Below are 21,320 nucleotides of genomic sequence, written 5' to 3'. Positions count from 1 at the left end.
CCCATTCCACTTCTTTCGTCCCTCTGTAGTGATTGTAATGAGGTCAGCCAGGTGGATCTCAATGAATATGAGTTCCTTGATTAGGGGTATTAATCTGGCCCAAACAGCAACCCCTGGCTGGCAGATAAGAACAGGAGTGTCAGACATCCTGTTCCCTCTTAGAGCTGGCTCGGAGGGAGCTGGATCAGTGTCAAGGACCTTCCACGTGTAAGTAAAGAGTGATTTGGTGACAGGATACTGGGCTCTGTGGAGTTATTTCACACTCCCCTCAATCCCACCCAGGCCCATGTTGGGAACAATCTTCTCAATCTACTGTTGTTGTTGGGCGGCCTTTACTCTTCATTAGTTTCGTCTTCCATCAAACTCCTCCCATCCCACTTTAGGCCCCTGCACTTGCATCATTGTGTCCAGCCCATAGGCCCCCTGTTGTGCTAAACCCTGCCCATCAAATAAACCCAGCAACATGTACACAGTTAGCCAATCAAAATACACTAGCCAGGCAAAAAAAACATTATTTTTGATTCACTTGGATTTCTTTATTGTTCTGTGCATTTGTGTTTGCTGCTGAATGTTTAATTTATGTAGATATGCAAAGCAGTGAATAATTTGTCATAATATTAACTTCAGGTCAGATCAATTCTTCGGAGCTCTGAGATACAAAAGGAACTGGCCATGTTGTTGGACCATGAAGGAAGAGACTCGTTGAGTTGTGATCTACCATCACCTTTTGCTGAAAAGCAAGAGATCAATGAGTCAGCAGTCAAGAAATATGAAGACTACCAAGCAATTGGCAATGAATTATACAGTGATGCTTTTGTTCCTGTGGAAATCACTAATGTTGAGTCCCAATCTGATCGATTAGAGCTTGAGAGTCAGAAGGTTACGAGTGCAAAATCAACTTGTCTGTCTGCACAGAAGACTGTAGATTTCACTGAAAGTGATACAGCTACTTGTATACCACCTAAGACACATTTCAACTTGAAAGGAGATTTTGCTAGTATAGACCCAAAGGCGTTGACTGAAACCATTAGAAAACTTGAGGCTAAACTCCAGAGACTTCAGGCAGAGAAGGTGGATATGGGTCAGCATTTGCAGTGTACAAACAGCCAGTTGCTTCATGCATCTGAAGAGAAAAGTAAATTAGCAGATCAATTGCATCTTGCAAATAGCGAAGTGAACCAATTATCTCAGAAGCTTGAGGAGATAACCGAAGAAAAGACTCAGGAGAAAGAATCCATGAAAAACAACTTGAGGAAAGAAAATGAGGTTCTGGAAAAACGAAATAAAGAGCTGCTGAATGGGATAGCAAAATTGGAATCTGACCAAAGAGAGCTGGAAGCAGCCTTTGGAGAGAAGAATGAGGAATGTTTACAGAGAATGTCTAAACTAAAAGAAGAAAAGAGTAAACTGGAAGACACAATTAGCTGCATGCAGAAAGAAAATGCACAGAAATTAGCAGAGTGTCATCAAATTGTTGAAAACTTAAGCATGCAAAATGAGGAGCTGAAGGAAAGAGTATCAGAGCTGGAATCCAAGTATAAAACACTCGCTAACACAGTGACAGGATTGAAGCAAGAGAAAGGAGAGCTGATGAAGGAAAATGAGCATCTGCTAAAAAACATTAACGAACTGGAGAGCGAGAAGGCACGAATAATACACCAAACTGTGCACCAGTTAACAAGAGAGAATGAAAATCTTTTAGCAAAGGTCAGGAAACTGGAAAGTGAAGTAGAGACGTACTTTATTGAGAGCAGTACGGTACAAGACAAAATAAATCATTTGGAAAATGAGAATACCAACTTGATAAATTTGAAGGAAAGTCTAGTTAAAGAACTGAGAGCCCAGGGAACAAGTGAAATAACTAAGCAAGATGAATTAAAGCAACAAAATGACAATTCAACACGAGGTGGTACCTTCAAAAAAGATGACAGGGACAAGACTGAGAAAATGTGCCAAGTGCAACAAAATATGGATCTGCAGGAACAGAATGATGCAGTAAATGATGGATTGGCAGAGTCATCAATAGTTAAACCCCAGGGAGGATCTAATGATTACCGGAACTTGAGGTGCAAAATAAATGCAGAAGACCAAAAATACCTTGCTGAAGAAACTGGAACTGTCACAGAAACATGCTTGGAAGAAAATGCAATGGTGAATGATGTAGCTTTTGAAGTTGTTAATTATTCTGACAAAATTAAGTCATTGGAAAGTACTGTTAAGGTAAGAGAAATGAGAGTGAGATGGAATGAGATCATTATGAATGCTTGATACAACATTCCTTTTAAAGATCACTTAAATTGCTAATGTAGTTCACATTATTAACTCTCTTCTCAACTATTCAAAATTTTTAGAACTTTAGAGGAATGTTAAAAGAAAACATAAAGAGGTGATATGTTTATTTCTTACCATCTCAATTTAATGTGTCATTAATTACTCGACCTGCATTCAATTACAGGAAAAGGATCAAGCCCTGAAAAAGCTGAAGCTGGATTATGATACTTTCCAAAGAAAACTGATGGATATTGAGGAGAAATCTGCAACTGCTGACATAAAGTTAAAGCACAAAGGGCTGGTTTTGCAGGGGAAAGAGAGCCCAGTTAAGAAACCTGTGACTGAGGTAATCCATATTGTTTTTAATATTCCATCCCTTTCTTGATCTATTACACATTGTAAAACAAATCTCTCAAATATCAGACGCTGCCGTTGACTTTGATCGAAAGGAACAATGCACTTGAGATGTTACTTGAGAAAACAGAAATGGAGCTCAACTCAAAGCAAGAAGAACTGGACAAGACAAAAACTGAGGTATAACCATACCATTTTATTAGACTGCTCAATCTATTGTTAAGATGACTGTAATTGGGCAATCTATGCAGTGATTATCTGATTAATCCCTGACTGTCCCACTTCACATAATTACTTACTGCCTTTTGTTTTTAACTTCAGTTTTTTTCAAAAATCTAGTACCAAAAATCAAGTATCAATCTCCAAGTTTAAATAGTTTTTGGCGATTTAGAGTCATACAGCATGGAAACAGGCCCTATGGTCCAACCAGTCCATGCTGAACATAATTCTAATCTAAACTAGTCCCACCTGCCTGCTACTGGCCCACATCCTTCCAAACCTTTCCTATTCATGTACTTATCCAAATGTTTAAACATTGTAACTGTACCCTCATCTACCACTTCCTCAGGAAGTTCATCCCACATGCGAACCACCCTTGACATAAAACATTTGCCCCTCATGTCTGTTTTAAATCTCTCTTCTCTCACCTTAAAAATGGGCCCCCTAGTCTTGAAATTCCCCCATCCAAGGGAAAAGACAACTGCCATTAACTCTATCTATACCTCTCATTATTTTATAAACCTCCCACACTCCAATGGAAAAAGTCCCAGCCTTTCCAGCCTTTCTTTATAACTCAAACCTTCCATACCCGGCAACATCCTGATAAATCTCTTCTGAATCCTCTCCATCTTAAATGATCTTTTGCATTTGCATTAATAAGTCAGACTAGCTCATGAAGCAAATCAGTCCAGTCAAGAGCTTGTCAGTTAGTACTTTATTCTGATCTCTCTCTGAGAAATAAATTTCCCATCTAGTCTTCTTCTAATTGTGATTATGCTTTTTCTTTTGAAACTAGGAGGCTGAAAATCATTGCTTTTGGTAAAACATCTTGACTTCCAACTATAGGGGAAAATTCCTCTCCTTTTGGAAAGTTGCTGACTTATGTGCAGGCACTGATCATTAAATTATATTCCCCTTTTCCATTCCCAAATGCAGTGTCACCTCATGACTGCTGCCTCACAGCACCAGGGTCCCAGGTTCAATTCCAGCCTCGGGCGACTGTGTGGAACTTGCACATTGTCCCAGTGTCTGCATGCGTTTCCTCCGGGTGCTCCGGTTTCCTCCCACAGTTCAAAGATGTGCAGGGTAGGTGAATTGGCCATGCTAAATTGCCCATAGTGTTAGATGCATGAGTCAGAGGGACATGGGTCTGGGTGGGTTACTCTTCGGAGGGTCGGTGTGGACTTGTTGGGCCGATCGGCCTGTTTCCTCACTGTAGGGAATCTAATCTAATAACCACCACCTGCAAGTTCCCTTCAAGCGACTCACCATCCTGGCTTGGAATTGTATCACTGTTCCCTTAGTGTTTTTGAGTCAAAATCCTGAAATTTCATCAATATTGGCATTGTGGATCTACCGACAGCACATGAGTTGCAATGCTTCAAGAAGGCAGCTCACCACCAGTTTTTCCAGGGCAAGTAGGGATGGGCAGTAAATGTCGACCCAGGGAGTGGTACCCATGTCTCAAAAGTGAATTTTAAAAAAGGTGGATTCTGATTCCATGACTGCAAGTTACTTCTTTGCAGCCCACTGTTCCAATATGCTGCTCCCTTTTATTCTTCTTGAGGGGTAGGTAAGGACAGTGGTACTTAGGACAAGGCTAATGCTTTAGGGTTATTGGTTCAAATCCCATCATGGTAGCTGGTGGAATTTAAACTCTATTTATTAATCTGGAATTGAAAATTTGACTCTGAGGTGGTGACCCGTGACACCATTGTCAGTTGTTGTAAAAGCCCATCTGGTTCACTAATGCTTTTTAACATAGAAATGCAGAAACTAGGAGCAGGAAAAGGCCATTTGGCCCTTCAAGCCTTCTCTGCCATTCAACATGGTCATGGCTGATCATCCAACTCAGTACCCTATTGCCACATGTTTTAGGAAAGGAAGTCTCTCATTCCTACCCATTCTGACCTACATAAGACTCCAGACCCAAAGCAATGTAGTTAACTTTTAAATGTCCTTTTAGATGGCTGAACAAGTCTCTAAGTTCAAAAGGCAATTAGGGAGAGGAAATGCTAATCATATATCCATGAAAAATAAAGTTATCAGAATTAATCTCCCCACATCTAGTGACAGAAAAGGTAGGTGAAGGATATGATTTTTTATGTTTTTGCAACAAGGTTTTCCTGGCACTAATTATGAACCTGTTGCCATGGGTTATAGATTCAGGGACGCAGCTCCACATGAAGAGTTGGGGAAGAGGAAACTCTCAAATTACCTGCCATGGATACACCCATTCTAAATCTTTCTACCTCTCTCTCATCTTTTGAAGTTACTCCATAAGACCTAAGCACTTTAAACAATTTCTCATCATTTATTGGCAAGTTTGGTTGTGTTAATTTTATCTGAGTGCTTTGATGTGGTAATCCTGGCGTTAATTCACTGCATGTTTCACTTTTATCAATGTGAAGTTATACAGTAAGTATTGACAAGAACTTTAACACCAGGAGACCTCACAGCCACACTCAGTATTCTCCTCACAATATGAGTGTGGTCCTTAGATGCTTCTCATTTCCACCTGTTAACTAAGTACAGAATAGGGCCCTCAATTCTTGCTCCCAGCACAAATCAGGAGTATGGTGGTATATTCCACTTGCTCAGATATCAATACTCGTGAAGCTTGCCATCATCCTGAAAAAAGCAGCTCACTTAATGGTTGCCCCATCAACCACCTTCAACATTCACTGCCTTCATCACTGATGTGCAGTGTGTGCCATCTCCAAGATGCAGTGTAGTAAATCTGTGACAGCACCTTCCAAACCAACAACTTCTACATCTGCAATGACAAGAGCAGCAGATACATGAGAGCACCACCACCTGCAGATCCTTCACCAAGCCACTCACCATCCTCATGGTGTTATATTGCTGTTCCTTCATTGCCACTGGAAACATGTCCTGGAACTCCCTTCCTGAAGCACTGTGAGTGTGTGCCTACACCCCAAGGCTGCAGGACTTCAGGAAGGCAGCTCACTACCACCTTCTTCAGGCCTGTTAGGGATTGGCAATAAATGCTGACCTAGTCAACAATGCACAATGTCCAAATATAATTCTGCAAATACAAATTCACCCCATAGACTCATATCTGTGTGCGCATGCATGTGTGTGTATGAGAGAGAGAGAGAGAGTGAGTGTGCACATGTGAATGTGAGTGCACATGAGAGAGTGTGTGTTTGTGTGCATGTTGGGTAAAATGTGTGTGTGAGTGTGATGGAGCATAAGCCTCTGAGAGGGTGAGTGTGAGTGTGGGTGTGAGTGTGGAGGGTGTATGTGTCTGTGTATGAGAGAAAGCGTGTGTATGACAGAGGGACTGCATGAATGTATGAGTATATAAGAGTGTGTGTGTATGTGTGCTTGTATGTGTCTGTGAGAGAGAGAGTGTACAGTGCAATGGGGTCACCTGTAGTGTGACAATGACCCAAAGTCCCGGCTGCGGTCATCCCCACGGGTAACGAACTTGGCTATCAGCCCCTGCTCAGCAACTCTGCGTTGTTGCCTGACCCGAAGTCTGCCTTGGAGGATGGTCACCCGGAGATCCGAGACCGAATGTCCCTGACCGCTGAAGTGTTCCCTGACTGGGAGGAACAACTCTGTCTGGTGATGTACGGTGTCCACTCATCTGTTGTCATAGCATCTGCTTGGTCTCACCAATGTACCATGCCTCTCTCATAAGCACACATACACCCCCTACACTCACACCCATGCATACACCCTCTCACAGGCTTATACTCCATCACACTCACACACAAACCTTACCAAGCATGTGCACATGCAAACACACACTCTCTCACGAACACTCGTACTCACAAGCACACACTCACATGCACACTCACACTCTCTCTCTCTCATGCACGCGCACACACACACAAATTGATGGGGTGAATTTGTATTTGCAGAATTATGTTTGCAGATACATTCTATTTTGCTCAAAAATGCACGATTTGCAGGCAGTCCATGCAGACAGTCAATCCATGTAATATTTTATAAATTCCAATTTGGAAATAGAATCAGTCTGACTCAAGATTGGGATACTGACAGATTCTAACCTCAGACCTTTAATACAGTGTCTGAGCTGAGATGTCGCCTTTTTTTTATAAAACCTTAAGTTATATCGAGAATGTGAGTTAAAAGAAGTTCTGAGATTTCCATATTAATGAACTGAAACCTGCAACTCATTCTAAAAGGTAAAAGACATAACAGCAATCTAGGTTTGTTCACTACGTGGTGCAGTAGTAATGTCCCTACCACTGAGCGAAGAGGCCTGGGTTCAAGTCCCACCTGCTCCAGATGTGTGTAATAATAGGATGGGAATTTGAAAATATCTACAATGATGGAAGGAGGATGAAAAGTTGGATTACTTTCCCTTACTTCTTCCATCATTTCCTTTGCATGACACTGTAATCTTTTGGTATAAATTCTGTGCCTTATGATCCTGCTCCACAGCTACTTGATGAAGGAGCGGCGCTCCGAAAGCTAGTGCTTCCAAATCAACCTGTTGGACTATAACCTGCTATTGTAGGATATTTAACTCAGTAACATTGTGACACTGTCTTGATAAGCTGAACCATCTGTGCAATGGAAGAGTGCAGTGGGTTAGCAACCATTCTCCAGGTTTTGATCTGTAATTGAGTATTGAGGACTATTCCACCAGATGAATCATAATCAATTTGTCTTCCTGACCTGATTATGTGCAATGTAAATAAACATTGACACTAATCAGAAGGGACAGGCTTGTGTTTCTTTGCTCTCTGTTTCATTAGCCCAGATAATCAGATTGTCAACAGCAAAATATAAAATGTAAAGAGGAGAAATGTCACATATATCATAGAACAAAGTCATTATGATTTTTGTTTTGTGTTCCTTTGAATCCAGGCTCAGAAGTGGCAAAGAGAGGTGGGCTGTGCAGAATCCCGAGCGGACAAGGTCCAGGTGGAGCTAACAGAGGTTTTATCAGAGGTGGAAAGATTGAGGAAAACTGCGAGAGAGCAGGGGCGCCTAAAAGAGAAATTTCAACGGATGGAAGAAGTAAGTGAAAGTTGTCCAACTCCTAGCCCTCCTTCCCCCCATTGTAGATATTTTCAAATCCCATCCTGTTCAGAGGTATTAGTACACATATCTGGAGCTGGTGGGACTTGAACCCAGGCCTTTTAGCTCAGAAATAGGGACATTACTACTGCACCATCAGCACACCTTCTCTTCCACCATTATTACCTTAATGGCAGAATATGTAAATCCTTCTTGTACAAAGAGTGTTTACATGATACCTACCTCCCAAAGGCCTTTATCCTTAAAATATCTACTAACAATTTAAATTACATAAATGCTAAACATTTTATGCCTATAACTAGGCTCTGTGAGTGAGACTGTGGGATCTGTTAAATTGTGCACTTTTTGTAATGTTCAATATCACTCCATGCTCAGCTAAAAGGAGTTGTGGTTCAATGTTAAAGCCATTTCCCAACTTACTATTGCAGATGGACAGTCACCAGTGTGAGGCAGCTCAAGTGGACTGGGTGATCAAACTCAAAATGATTGAAAGTGAAACAGTCATGTCTGCTGTTGACAGTGAAGCTGTGTACCAGAAAGTTTTGTTTTAAAATGAGCTATTTTCTTGCATATTTTCCCTTTGTAATTCCTGCAGTCCCTTCGGCACTTTTTAAAGATCTATTAGCATCAGTCACCTTGCCGTGCATTGTTCAAGTAGTTAATCCCATGGGTAAAACTGGTCAATTTGAGCCGAGGGACAATGACAGCTCCAATTCTGTAGTGACTCAGTGTACACAAGCTCATTTCAAGGAGACATCATTGGAAAATATCCAGAGGTGGAGATATCAGCTGATTTTCCCTTTGCCAAACCAGAGGCTTTGAGCTTAATTATAACACCCCCCCCAACTTCCTATCTCTGATGTCAGTGAATCAGTATAAACAAAAGGTTAAACCCAGAGGAATGGCGCCCAGATTTTGACGGTCTTGCCAGCTTAACCCCACTCAGTAGATTATAGCTTTGTAAAAAAGCTCTTTTTAAATATAAAGTCATATTGATGCAGTCATCAGATTGCACTTTCCTAAGAAGCAGCAGCTTCTTTTACGAAAATACATGTATCAAACAAAATGAGGCTTCAATTAAAAATATCATTAATTTCCCATTACTGTTAATCCTCATGTTCAGTGGCAAAACTTCCTGCAGTCCCTCCCTGCTGTTCATCCTGTGAATGCCAGTTACTGTAGCTATAGTGCCCTCTGCTGTAAATTAATTCATTGGTGTCTTGTTCAGACTAAATATTAATTATACTTTCTCATGCAGTGAAAAAAAATCCAGAAGATGGGAGTTGCGTTAACTCTTGGAGGTCTGATCATACACAACAGCATTTTCTTCCTGCTGTACAAGCCTTTCCTATTGATCGATGTTAAACAGGCTGCAAAATGTTTTGCAAAGCAGTGAATTGGATTAATGGTCATCCTTCCCCACTCAACCTGCCTTGGAAATGTTTTGCTTTGTCAGGAAATGCCAGATTTCATTAACAACAGCCTCTGTCGTAAAATTGTAAAATTTCTTCGATCACTAACAGCAAAATTGAAGGAGCAGCAAAACTAGTTGAGAGTCAATAAAATGACTATTTAATCCAATGGACTCCATCACCAGTCCACATGTAACAGACTGTCTCAATACTAGCCTTGTCAGCTACATAGTGATTGTTTGAAATTTGATAGGTCCTGCATTACACATTGGTTATATTTTCTGACACCAAATGCTCATTAACAGCCTGTTTTAACCAGTGTAACATCATCTTCTTCAATGAATCACATAGCTTCATTTACTATTCTTTCAAATGTCGTTAATAATGACAAACTATCATTCCAGGCTCAACATTTTATTTCCGAACTAAAATCAAGTTACACAGTCCAGAAGAATAAGCAGGGCATGTTCTAGCATTTTGTAATACAATAAACTGTAGAGTGAAAGCTGAATAATTATCAAAAATGCATTTATGCCCTCAGTGCATTTGTGTGACTTTTACTGAAGCACATTTAGAGTTATGAGATTTTCCAGCAGAGGGAGCAACAAGATCTTTTAGCTGTACCTCAGATTGCACCCGAAGTGCTTGCTCAGTGAGTCAGTGTCAGACAGCACAGAAACAGACCCTTCGGTCCAACCAGTCCACACCAACCATGTTCCCAAAATAAACTAGTCCCAGCTCCCTGTGCTTGACCCATATCCCTCCAAACGTTTCCTATTCTTGAACATATTCAAATGTCTTTTAAATGTTGTAACTGTACCCGCTCCCACTGTTTCCTCTGGCAGTTCATTCCACACACAAACCACTTTCTGTGTTAAAAGTTGGCCCCTCATGACCCTTTTAAATCTTTATCCTCTCACCATAAAAATATGCCCTCAATATGAACTTTAGCACTGCAGAGAAAAGAACCTTGTCATTCATCTTACCAATGCCCATCATGATTTTATAAGCCTCCATAAGATCACCTTTCAACCTTCTATGCCCCAGTGGAAAAACTGGTCAATCTCTTCTGAACCCTCTCCAGTTTAATAATGATGTGGAGGTGCCGATGCTGGACTGGGGTGGACAAAGTTAAAACTCACGCAACACCAGGTTATAGTCCAACAGGTTTATTTGAAAGTACTAGCTTTCAAAGTGCTGCAACTTCATCACTCGTTACCTGATGGAAGGAGCAGCGCTCTGAAAGCTAGTACTTCCAAATTAACCTGGTCAACTATAACCCAGTTTAATAATATCCTTCCTATAGCAGGGTAACCAGAACTCCACAAAGTAGTCCAGAAGAAGCCTCACCAACAACTTGTACAACCTCAACATGATGTCCCAACTCCTACACTCAAAGGTTTGAGTAATGAAGGAAGCATGCTAATGCCTTCTTAACCACAAATCAACCCAGAGTGGGCGGGCAACTTTAATCAATCCCCAAACTGTCCAGTTTTATCTGTTCCTGAGATTGACCAGTTTTTATGAGCAGATACATGACCATTAAGAGACTTTTTTTTTCCATTTGATAAGAAAGTGTTGTGTTGTGGTTCTTAACTCAAAGAGGACTTTGGTGAGGATCAGCTTTGACTCAGATGTGCTCATGCTTCTTTGAAAGAATGTATAGTGGCTGCCATTCTTTCGGTTGAGCTGGGTTTGTAATCTCAGTTTGATTATATCCCAGAAGATGAATGCAACTGCATTCATCAAAGACGAAACAAAACAACCCTGAAAGAACTGTGGATGCTGTAAATTAGAAACAAACACAGAAATCATTGGAAAAGCTCAGCAGGTCTGACAGCATCTGTGGACAGAGTCTGTTGGCTCGATTGCAGGACAAAGCTGGGCTGACTGACAGAACATTTGCATATATCTCATCAGTTTGGACAATTCTCAATTTTGCTTGCTAAGCACTAGTGGCACTATGTTTTTGGAGAACCCTTCACCCAAACAGAAATTACTTAAGTTGTCCAGTCATTGCTGAGTCTGACACTGAGTGTGCATTTGCTTTATAGTCTGAGGTTGAAATGGCTTTAAGAAGAGAGAACTCCCAGCTGAAAAATCAACTTGCTGCTTTAAATGAACACAGCAGAAATATGGATAGTCTCAAAGCAAGGTGCAATGTGATGAAAAAAGAGGTAGTTGCAGTAAGTTGAATCATTTAATGTTGTCAATCACAAACCTACGATTTTGACTGTATAATTCAAGCCATAATTCAAATGGCAATATGTGGGGAAATTTTGCATTTCAAATATTTTTAAAAATCAGGTTTTTCAGCTATCATTTTTCACAAATTATTTAAACTGATTTAACTTCTGACATAGAATTTAGCCTTTTTTGATCTGTGATTGTGTTTCTGACAAATACCTGACCCAGTTCGTTATTACCAGGTTTTACAAATATCTGACACGTGCTCTGTATAACTGCATTTTATTTCACCTTTTTTATTCTTGCAGTGTATAAAAGATTTAATGCAGGTTGGCTATTAGGGGTCAATTTTGTGTTGTTGTCTATCTGTAAAAAAATTGAAAATGCCTCCTTGACGGAGGTCATTACAATTTTTGCACAGATACCAAAAAGATATTTTCTTACCATTTATTTTGCTGACTGATGACTGATTGCAATGAATCATGGAATCCCTACAGTGTGGACAGAGGCCATTCGGCCCACTGAGTCTACACTAACCCTCCGAAGATCATCCCACTCAGACCCATGCCCCTACCTTCTCCCCATAAGCCTGCATTTCCCATGACTAACCCACCTAGCTTGCACTTTCCTGGATACAATGGGCAATTTCCCATGGGCGGCACGGTGGCACAGTGGTTAGCACTGCTGCCTCACAGTGCCAGAGACCCGGGTTCAGTTCCAGCGTCAGGCTACTGACTGTGTGGAGTTTGCACATTCTCCCCGTGTCTGCGTGGGTTTCCTCCGGGTGCTCCGGTTTCCTCCCACAGTCCAAAGATGTGCAGGTTAGGTGAATTGGCCATACTAAATTGCCCCTAGTGTTAGGTTAGGGGTAAATGTAGGGGTATGGGCGTGTTGCGCTTCGGCGGGGCGGTGTGGACTTGTTGGGCCGAAGGGCCTGTTTCCACACTGTAAGTAATCTAATCTAATCCCTGGGCACTATGGGACAATTTAGCATGGCCAATCCACCCTAACCTGCACAGCCCTAGGCACTATGGGACAATTTCCCATGGCCAATCCACCTAACCTGCACATCCCTGGGCACTATGGGACAATTTAGCATGGCCAATCCACCTAACCTGCAAGCCTTTGGTCTGTGGGAGGAAACCGGAGTACCCAGAGGAAACCCACACAGACACAGGGAGAATATGAAAACTCCACACAGACGGTTGCCTGAGGCTGGAATCAAACTCTGGTCTGGCGCTGTGAGGCAGCGGTGCTAACCACTGAGCTGCCCTATGAAGTGATTTCAGCTCATAACTTCCCAACCTCTATTATAAAAGCTACTTTAATAATGTATTTCCCAATTAATATTCCAATTGGTCCCCTTCTCCTATTTTCTGTGTCTTAGCAGCTGGCAGATTCTCCTCGATGTCTGGCCAATAAGTATGTTGCGTCCTTCTGGCTCTGCAGCACAACATCTCTCCATCACTAGCTCAGGGCAACAGGTGCTAAAAACTTTGTGCACGCAATTATTTTGCCTGCACACTTGATTATTCAATGCTTTCCAAGTTGGTATCCCTAATCTCTTCCAGAGCACAGCAGACAGGAGTAGGAGTCGATTACATGATCTGTTGAGCTTTTTCTGCCATTCAGTTTGATCATGACAGATCATGAACTTCAACTCCTGCCCACTTGCCATATTCCTCAATTGTCTGCTAACACAGCTTCAGATGAGTTTGAAAGATGGAATACCGTGACCTTTTGGCCTAGAGAATTCCCACAATTTACAAGCCTTTGAAGAAGCTTCTTCTTGTCCCAATTTTAAATGACTACTCTCCCTACTTTCCACAATCACCAACATAATACAAAGTTCTATTGAATGCCATTTCATATGTTTATCTTCACGCTAATTCCTCTCCCTCCCTCCCGTCCTGCTTTCTAGTCTCCTCAGAATCATACTCTTCAATGTCTTTTCTCTCTCCATTGTGGACAAAATTCACATTTGTTTTGTTGTTCATTTGCAGTACCTGGAGCTGTATTGCTGGAGAACAGGAACACTGTGAAAATGTTGCAAATAAATCAAAATTTATTGCTTTAAGACAGTGTTTGTTTCATTTCAGTTTGAAGAATTGGGCAGGAAGAAAACAGAGGCTGAATTGCTGATAGCTCCATTAAAGGTGACTTAAGTTCAAAAATTAATTTATGTATCTGAAGAGCTTTATCCCGCTATCCAATTTGATAAGTTTAAATAGGGAGCTGATAACTTGTTTCAATATTTATCTTCTGTGCTTTTCCTCATGTGTATGTTCTCCCAATATTTGATCTCTTTTCCCATTCCCTCATTGTTCTTTATTTACTCGTGGACGTGGGTGAAAACGTATCCTCATTAAATGCTGAAGACATCTCGTTTATTTTGCTTCAAATAGGCAAAGCTATCCAGCCTGATTCAGAAATGCCATCGTAGGAACAGTCTGATTATACAGTTGGTGAGGGAACTCTACCGACATGGCTTTACTAACACAGGGTTGATTGAAGAGGCTGAGGACATGCTGAATGACACGGCAATCCTGGAGTATACACGCACCTTTCTGTCATTAGGCAACCAACAGGTAAGTTTAAAATCCAATTTATCTTCAATTTGTGTAATGCTCCCGTAAGGCAACTTGGGATATTTTACCATATTAAAATGATTGCACAAAGTTGTCACTAACAAATGAGTGGTACTAAGTAATAATGTAGCAGCCTCATTAGTGTGGAGTGCATCCTGAATTCTTTCTGCAGCAGTTAGTTTGCACTAGCATCTCTTAATGTTACAGCTCCATAGAAAAGTGTGATTTAATCACATACTTTACTGCTATATTATAATGAAGTTAACAATAAACTAAAATCTGTTCATCATTTGGGGCAAATTGCTAGCAGGTAATATTGGCAATACTATTTAAATTCTGTAAACTATCTGATGTAAATGAACATTGATTGCAAATTGGTAACAGCAGAAAGGCCAATCCTGTATATACTTGTAGCATGAGACAGTTCCTTTTGATTCAGGCTAATGGCAGGGATAAACTTCAACCCATTGACCTGGAATTGTACTATGGTTTCAACATTGCAGATTAGAATGATCTTGTCCAGACACAGGAAAATCTGATGGTTTTTTTTGGGTGGGGGGAGGTTGGGGATGGGGGCAGGAGTTGTGGAGTGGGGATTGAATGAGTAATTGTTTTCGACTCAATAGCTTGTGGCTGCACGAGTCAAAATGTGACAGAGGAATGATGGTTTGTATTACGCACGAGGAGCCTAACAGTAAAATGAAGGGATTCTAAATCACACATCCTGACATGCTAGTTCATCACCTACGTATTTTGAAGATGGATGCAACATTGGCAATTTATCAAAAGTCATTCCAAATAAATGGAACACTTCTTCACCAGGCACATTTAGTCCAAATCAGAATCATATTGTTAATCATTCAGTTGAACTTGGAATAGACCAGTGGCACATGCACCCCTTGATGTATCTGCAGGAAATGCAATGATTGCCATGAATGGCAGCTGAATCAGACTTGTGTTCAGTATTGAAGGCATTTCCAAAACCACCAGAACCCACTCACTGCATAGGACACCTTTACCCTCTGTGAATTAAATTGTTCACTTGCTAAACATAATGAATTAGATTTTGATCCAGGGAAATGAATCTTGCTAATCAGTGAAGGCTACCTCTGGTATAGCTGAGAAGCCAACCATTGGCTAAAGAAAAGGATCAGTAATTTGACCTTGTCTCAATTTGGAAAAGCAGGCTGTAGCTGTCTTCCAGCTCAATCATTTTAGATCCCAGGTTCCAGCTCCTCTGTTTATTTTTTCTGATTAAACATAACTTGCAGTTCCTGAATGCTTCAGTTCCAAACTCCAGCTCTTCCTCCACAATCCCCAGTGCTCTTTCTCTTGGTCTAGACTCACAACTTTCTTTCTTCTTTAAGGCTTGACTATTGCTTTTTTCTCTATCAAATCTCTCTCTCTCTCTCTCTCTTTCTCTCTCTCTCTCTCCCCCCCCTCTTTTTCTCTCACCACGCTACCCCCACTTTCCCCTTTCTCTCTGTTCTCTTCCTGATTCTCTCATCCTCCACCCTAATTGATCACTCTCTCTCTCTCTGTGTTTCTTTCTTTATTCTCTAGCTCCGTGTCTCTCTTTTCTCCAATTCCTCCTTGCCCACTCCAGCATCCCAATTGATCTCTCTTTCTCTCTCTCTCTCTCTCTCTCTCTCTCTCTCTCTCTCTCCCTCTCTCTCTCTCCCTCTCTCTCCCTCTCTCTCCCTCTCTCCCCCGTCTCTCCGTTTCTCTCATGCGCTTTGCTCCTTCTTGGAAGAGCTGTTAAGCAGAGACTCTGCCTCTTCAAAATGAACAGTTGGACAAAGCAACAGATTATCAAACAGCAATCTGACTTGTGAACAGAGAAGGGAGTTCAGAACCATGATTTAGAGGATTGACTGCAATGGGTCACCCTGTTTAAATAAGGTGATTCACCAAAGCACGATTAAGACAGTGTTTATTTTATACACTGCCGTTCATAACCTGAAGACATTCCAAAGTTCAAAGTTTGTCAGAAGATTTGTAGCTCGGGTGCTCGTTGCTGTGGTTCTGTTCGCCGAGCTGGAAGTTTTTGTTGCAAACGTTTCGTCTCCTGTCTAGGTGACATCCTCAGTGCTTGGGAGCCTCCTGTGAAGCGCTTCACAGGAGGCTCCCAAGCACTGAGGATGTCACCTAGACAGGGGACGAAACATTTGCAACAAAAACTTCCAGCTCGGCGAACAGAACCACAGCAACATTCCAAAGTGCTATACTCTCAGTTATCGTACCTACCTGTGTAAAAGCCAAATTTTCGAGACATATTTCAGGAAAAGGCTGAGAAGTCAACCTTAACATGGCTAATGTTTTTGAGAACCTTACTTTCGCTTAAATAGAGAAACATAGGAACAGGAGTAAGCCATCCAGCCCATTGAGCCTGCCCTGTTATTCAGCGTGATCATGGCTTTTCGTACATCTTGATGAATGCCTTTTACCCCATCCCCATGAATCTACACCACTGGTAATCCAACATCCATCATTCTCTATTCAAACTCACTCAGAGACTGAGCTTCCACAGCCCTCAAGGATAAAGAATTCCAAAGATTCACAACCCTCTGCGTGAAAAGATGATCCTTTATCTCAGATCTAAATGGCATGTTCCTTAATTTTTAAATTATGGCCCCTGGTTCTGGATTTAAACCAGAGAAACCATCTCACCTCCATCCACCCTGCCTATCCCTTTCAATATCTTGCAAGATTCAATGAGATCAACTCTCATTCTTCAAACATGTAGAGAATACAAACCCAGTTCCCCCAGTCTCTCGTCATAGGACAGTCCCTCCATCTTGGGAGCAAGTCCAGTGTACCTTTCTTGCACTCCCACTATGGTAATAAAATCTTCCCTGAATAAGAAGGCGACAACTACACACAGTACACCAACTAAACTTCTATATAATGGTTGTCATGGATTCCTTTAAGTTAAGGCTAGTATTAAGGAATTGGAGAAATATTGCTCATACCAGCCCTTCATTGTCTGTCCCTCTGTCTATTTCTGCTTTTAATTAAGGATTTCTATTAGCATTCACTTCTGTTCCATAAAGCATTCTGACTTTCCCTCACTATTCAGTGAAAGTATTGTTTGGCTTATAACTCATGTGAGTGCCTCTGTACCTCAGTTACTTTAGCAGTCAACTCTCCTCAAGACTGTAAAATTCTTTAATATTTTTAATTGTGCTTTGCAAATAATCATCCCAACGCAGCCGTCCAAATTATGGGGGTAATGGGACAAGCAACACCCCCAACCCCACCACACCTCTGTTTCTAGTCTTGGCCTCACTCTCTTGTTCAGCCCGCTGCACAGAAACAGGTCATTTGGCCAAGCTAGTCTTTACTGATAATTGTATTCTACCACTCTAAATACCACCCAAATCTGCTTCCATATCCCTCCATCCAATTCCCTCACCTATAGAGCATGGAAACAAACTTCAGTCCAACTTGTCCATTTCGACTAGATATCCTAAACTGATCTAGTCCCATTTGCTAGCATTTGGCTATATCCCTCTAAACATTTACTATTTGTGTACCCATCCAGATGCCTTTTAAATGTTGTAATTCTACCAGCCTCCACCACTTCCTCTGGTAGCTCATTCCATGCAAACACCACCCTCTGTATGAAAATGTGGCTTCTCTGCTCCCTTTTAAATCTTTCCCCTCTCACTTTAAACCCCTGCCCTCGAGTTTTGGACTCCCCTATCCTGAGGAAAAGACCTGGGCTTATACAAGCTCCCTCTGAAATGCAACAATAATATGTTCCGTGTGGCAGTGAGTTACTGCTCACTATTAACAAACTCCTTTTAAATGTTTTATTCAAATCTGTTAGGTTGATTTTATATCCATAGCACCACTGGTTGCTCAAAACGCCCACCTGTGACCTTCACAAGTGGACACCATTTCTCCACATCCATCTCATTGAGCCTCGGGTCATCTCTCATTTTCTGAGAGAAGAATAACATCCTGCTCTGTCTTTCCTGATAGTTGCATCCTGTCAATTTCAGTTGTACTAGATTTAAAAAGATGTGATTGAAACAACAGCTCCAGGGAATTTGCTCCAAATGGCAATTTCAATCCTGAAATAACTCGATTATGGTTCTTTGTTTTAGGGGAACATGAACACTAATTCAATCCCAGCTGGAACTCCTAAGCAAGAACAAGGTCAGTAAAGGGAGGGCAGTGACATTAGACAAAGATCATTTCATCTGTTGATAGTGGCTCAGCCTCAAACACATAACTTATGGAGAAAATCATTGGAATTTACACAAACCTCAAAAGTTTTCAGTGCTGCAGTAATTTGTCAATTTCCTCCTCCTTCCCAACTCCTCCAATCACTTTAATTACTATTCTGCCGCCTGTAGTTTTTTTTAGATTAGATTACTTACAGTGTGGAAACAGGCCCTTCGGCCCAACAAGTCCACACCGACCCGCCGAAGCGTAACCCACCCATACCCCTACATTTACCCCTTTACCTAACACTACGGGCAATTTAGCATGGCCAATTCACCTGACTTGCACATCTTTGGACTGTGGGAGGAAACCGGAGCCCCCGGAGGAAACCCACGCAGACACGGGGAGAACGTGCAAACTCCACACAGTCAGTCGCCTGAGTCGGGAATTGAACCCGGGTCTCTGGCGCTGCGAGGCAGCAGTGCTAACCACTGTACCACCGTGCCGCCCACTAACCATGTTACCATGTTATGACCATGTTACACACAATTTCTCAATCCAAGAGACTGGCTGCCTGACTTCTATGGAGTCACCCATGCACAGGCATGTGAGAGCATTAAATGTTGCTCATGACCCAAAAATTCGATCTCTTGAGTTGATGCACCACAGATGGCGATCTCCAAATTGTTAAGGACAGACGATCACCGTACACCTGACCTTTCCACAATAAGTACGTTGTCACACTAAGGGCGGCACGGTGGCACAGTGGTTAGCACTGCTGCCTCACAGCACCAGAGACCTGGATTCAAATCCCGCCTCAGGCGACTGACTGTGTGGAGTTTGCACATTCCCCCCGTGTCTGCGTGGGTTTCCTCCAGGTGCTGCGGTTTCCTCCCACAGTCCAAAGATGTGCTGGTCAGGTGAATTGGCCATGCTAAATTGCCTGTAGTGTTAGGTAAGGGTTAAATGTAGGGGTATGGGTGGGTTGCGCTTCGGCGGGTCGGTGTGGACTTGTTGGGCCAAAGGGCCTATTTCCACACTGTAGATAATCTAATCTATTGTGGATTCCTGGCAGTTGTCATTAAACAGTAGGATCTATTTCCAGTGTACCTGTGCAGTGTGCTAGACATAAACAGTACGACATTAGTGTAATTGAAATTTAATGTATGATGTATTCTGAACAGACTAAAGCAATTAAGGTGTATATTCTGTATTCATTACTTCAGAACCTCATGACAACATTTACTGCTGCACTTGTGCTGATTTTCTTCATCAGAAAAAGCAGCAAATATATATATATATATATATATATATATATAAATCAGTTAAACCTGTTTCCACAAGCTTACTTTTCCAAAACATTTAATGGAATCTAAAATATCTCATCACTAGAGAGAGGTATCATTAGCCTAATTTTAAAAAAAGTTATCCTTTGCTCCCATTCCTCACCATGATACTGAGCTGGACAGGGCAGGAAAGATTCAAATATCACAAATTGTGCCGGATTATCCAAGGTTGTATTCCGGGAGCTATACTTATTTTCCTCTTGAGGAGTTTTCTCTTAACTTCTCATCCCCATGTGCTCATGAGAAATATCAGTCATGGTCCATACTTTTGGTGACTGCCCAGTGATCTTTACTGGAAAGTACACACGTGTGAATGTTCATCTGTGGGTTATAGTCAGCTGAATATCACAGCAACATTGGCTTTCTAGGCTCATACAAAAGGTGATGTCATGGAGGTTAGGGCTTGTATCTTAGTACAAGCTACCATGAATAGGAAACTTGGGATAAAGGGAGAAAATTGGAGAAGAGATCATGTTAATTCATTAAATGCTGTATTTTTTGCAAATTGCACTGTATAAGTTTGGTAAGTAATTAGTCATCATTTACAGGAACTGGGACATCTCTGTCTATTAGAAAGAGAGACAATTGGTTATGTAGCTTGAGGGACACCAAATCATAACAAGAATGGAACAAACAAGAAGGCACGTCTCCCAGCAATCTCCCAGAGGTAACAGTGGCTGAAGGACCTGAACTGAAGGGAATTTATATTTACCAGGAATTGGTGTTGGAGAGACTGTTAGGTCTGAAGACTGATACGTCCCTGGGACCTGATGGTCTACATCCCAGGGTACTGAAGGAGGTGGCTCTAGAAATCTTGGATGCGTTGGTGATTATTTTCCAGAGTTCAATGTATTCAGGATCAGTTCCTGCGGATTGGAGGGTGGCTAATGTACTACCACTTTTTAAGAAAGGAGCGAGAGAGAAAGCAGGAAATTATAGACCAGTTAGTCTGACCTCAGTGGTGGGAAAGATGCTGGAGTCAATTATAAAGGATGAAATTACGACACATCTGGATAGCAGTAACAGGATAGGTCAGAGTCAGCATAGATTTATGAAGGGGGAATCATGCTTGACTGATCTTCTGGAATTTTTTGAGGATGTAACTCTGAAGATGGACAAGGGAGATCCAGTGGATGTGGTGTACCTGGACTTTCAGAAAGCCTTTGATAAAGTCCCACATAGCAGGTTAGTGAGCAAAATTAGGGTGCATGGTATTGGGGGCAAAATACTGACTTGGATTGAAAATTGGTTGGCTGACAGGAAACAAAGAGTAGTGATAAACGGCTCCCTTTCGGAATGGCAGGCGGTGAGCAGTGGGATACCGCAGGGATCTGTGCTGGGCCGCAGCTTTTTACAATTTCTATTAATGATATAGAAGATGGTATTAATAGTAACATTAGAAAATTTGCTGATGATACAAAGCTGGGTGGCAGGGCGAAATGTAAGGAGGATGTTAGGAGATTACAGGGTGACCTGGACAGGTTAGGTGAGTGGACAGATGCATGGCAGATGCAGTTTAATGTGAATAAATTTATGGTTATCCACTTTGGTGGCAAGAACAGGAAGGCAGATTACTACCTAAATGGAGTCAAGTTAGGTAAAGGGGCAGTACAAAGAGATCTGGGTGTTCTTGTACACCAGTCAATGAAAGCAAGCATGCAGGTGCAGCAGGTAGTGAAGAAAGCTAATAGCATGCTGGCCTTCATAACAAGAGGGATTGAGTATAG

General features: G+C 41.7%; 1 protein-coding gene across 6 annotated transcripts in view; it reads left to right on the top strand.

Moving 5' to 3' along the window:
* The window catches only part of LOC122539251 (uncharacterized), a 122,876-nt gene that overhangs the window by 36,590 nt on the left and 64,966 nt on the right, over window positions 1–21,320 (top strand). For 3 of the 6 annotated variants that reach the window (XM_087980030.1, XM_087980029.1, XM_087980034.1), the window contains 8 exons: window positions 628–2,220; window positions 2,456–2,617; window positions 2,695–2,805; window positions 7,714–7,866; window positions 11,354–11,485; window positions 13,586–13,642; window positions 13,892–14,074; window positions 18,187–18,238. In XM_087980030.1, coding sequence (XP_087836156.1) covers window positions 628–2,220; window positions 2,456–2,617; window positions 2,695–2,805; window positions 7,714–7,866; window positions 11,354–11,485; window positions 13,586–13,642; window positions 13,892–14,074; window positions 18,187–18,238 — 2,443 coding nt within the window. The remainder of the gene's footprint in view (window positions 1–627; window positions 2,221–2,455; window positions 2,618–2,694; window positions 2,806–7,713; window positions 7,867–11,353; window positions 11,486–13,585; window positions 13,643–13,891; window positions 14,075–18,186; window positions 18,239–21,320) is intronic. The other 3 variants (XM_087980031.1, XM_087980033.1, XM_087980032.1) reach the window with 3 other exon arrangements.

Source organism: Chiloscyllium plagiosum, unplaced genomic scaffold (genome assembly GCF_037043375.1).
Source record: "Chiloscyllium plagiosum isolate Xiang-an unplaced genomic scaffold, Cpla_swu_hap1 HiC_scaffold_36, whole genome shotgun sequence".
In the NCBI taxonomy this organism is placed as follows: domain Eukaryota; kingdom Metazoa; phylum Chordata; class Chondrichthyes; order Orectolobiformes; family Hemiscylliidae; genus Chiloscyllium; species Chiloscyllium plagiosum.
Note: the sequence above shows the minus strand (reverse complement) of the source record. Positions and strands in the feature narration are given on the sequence as shown.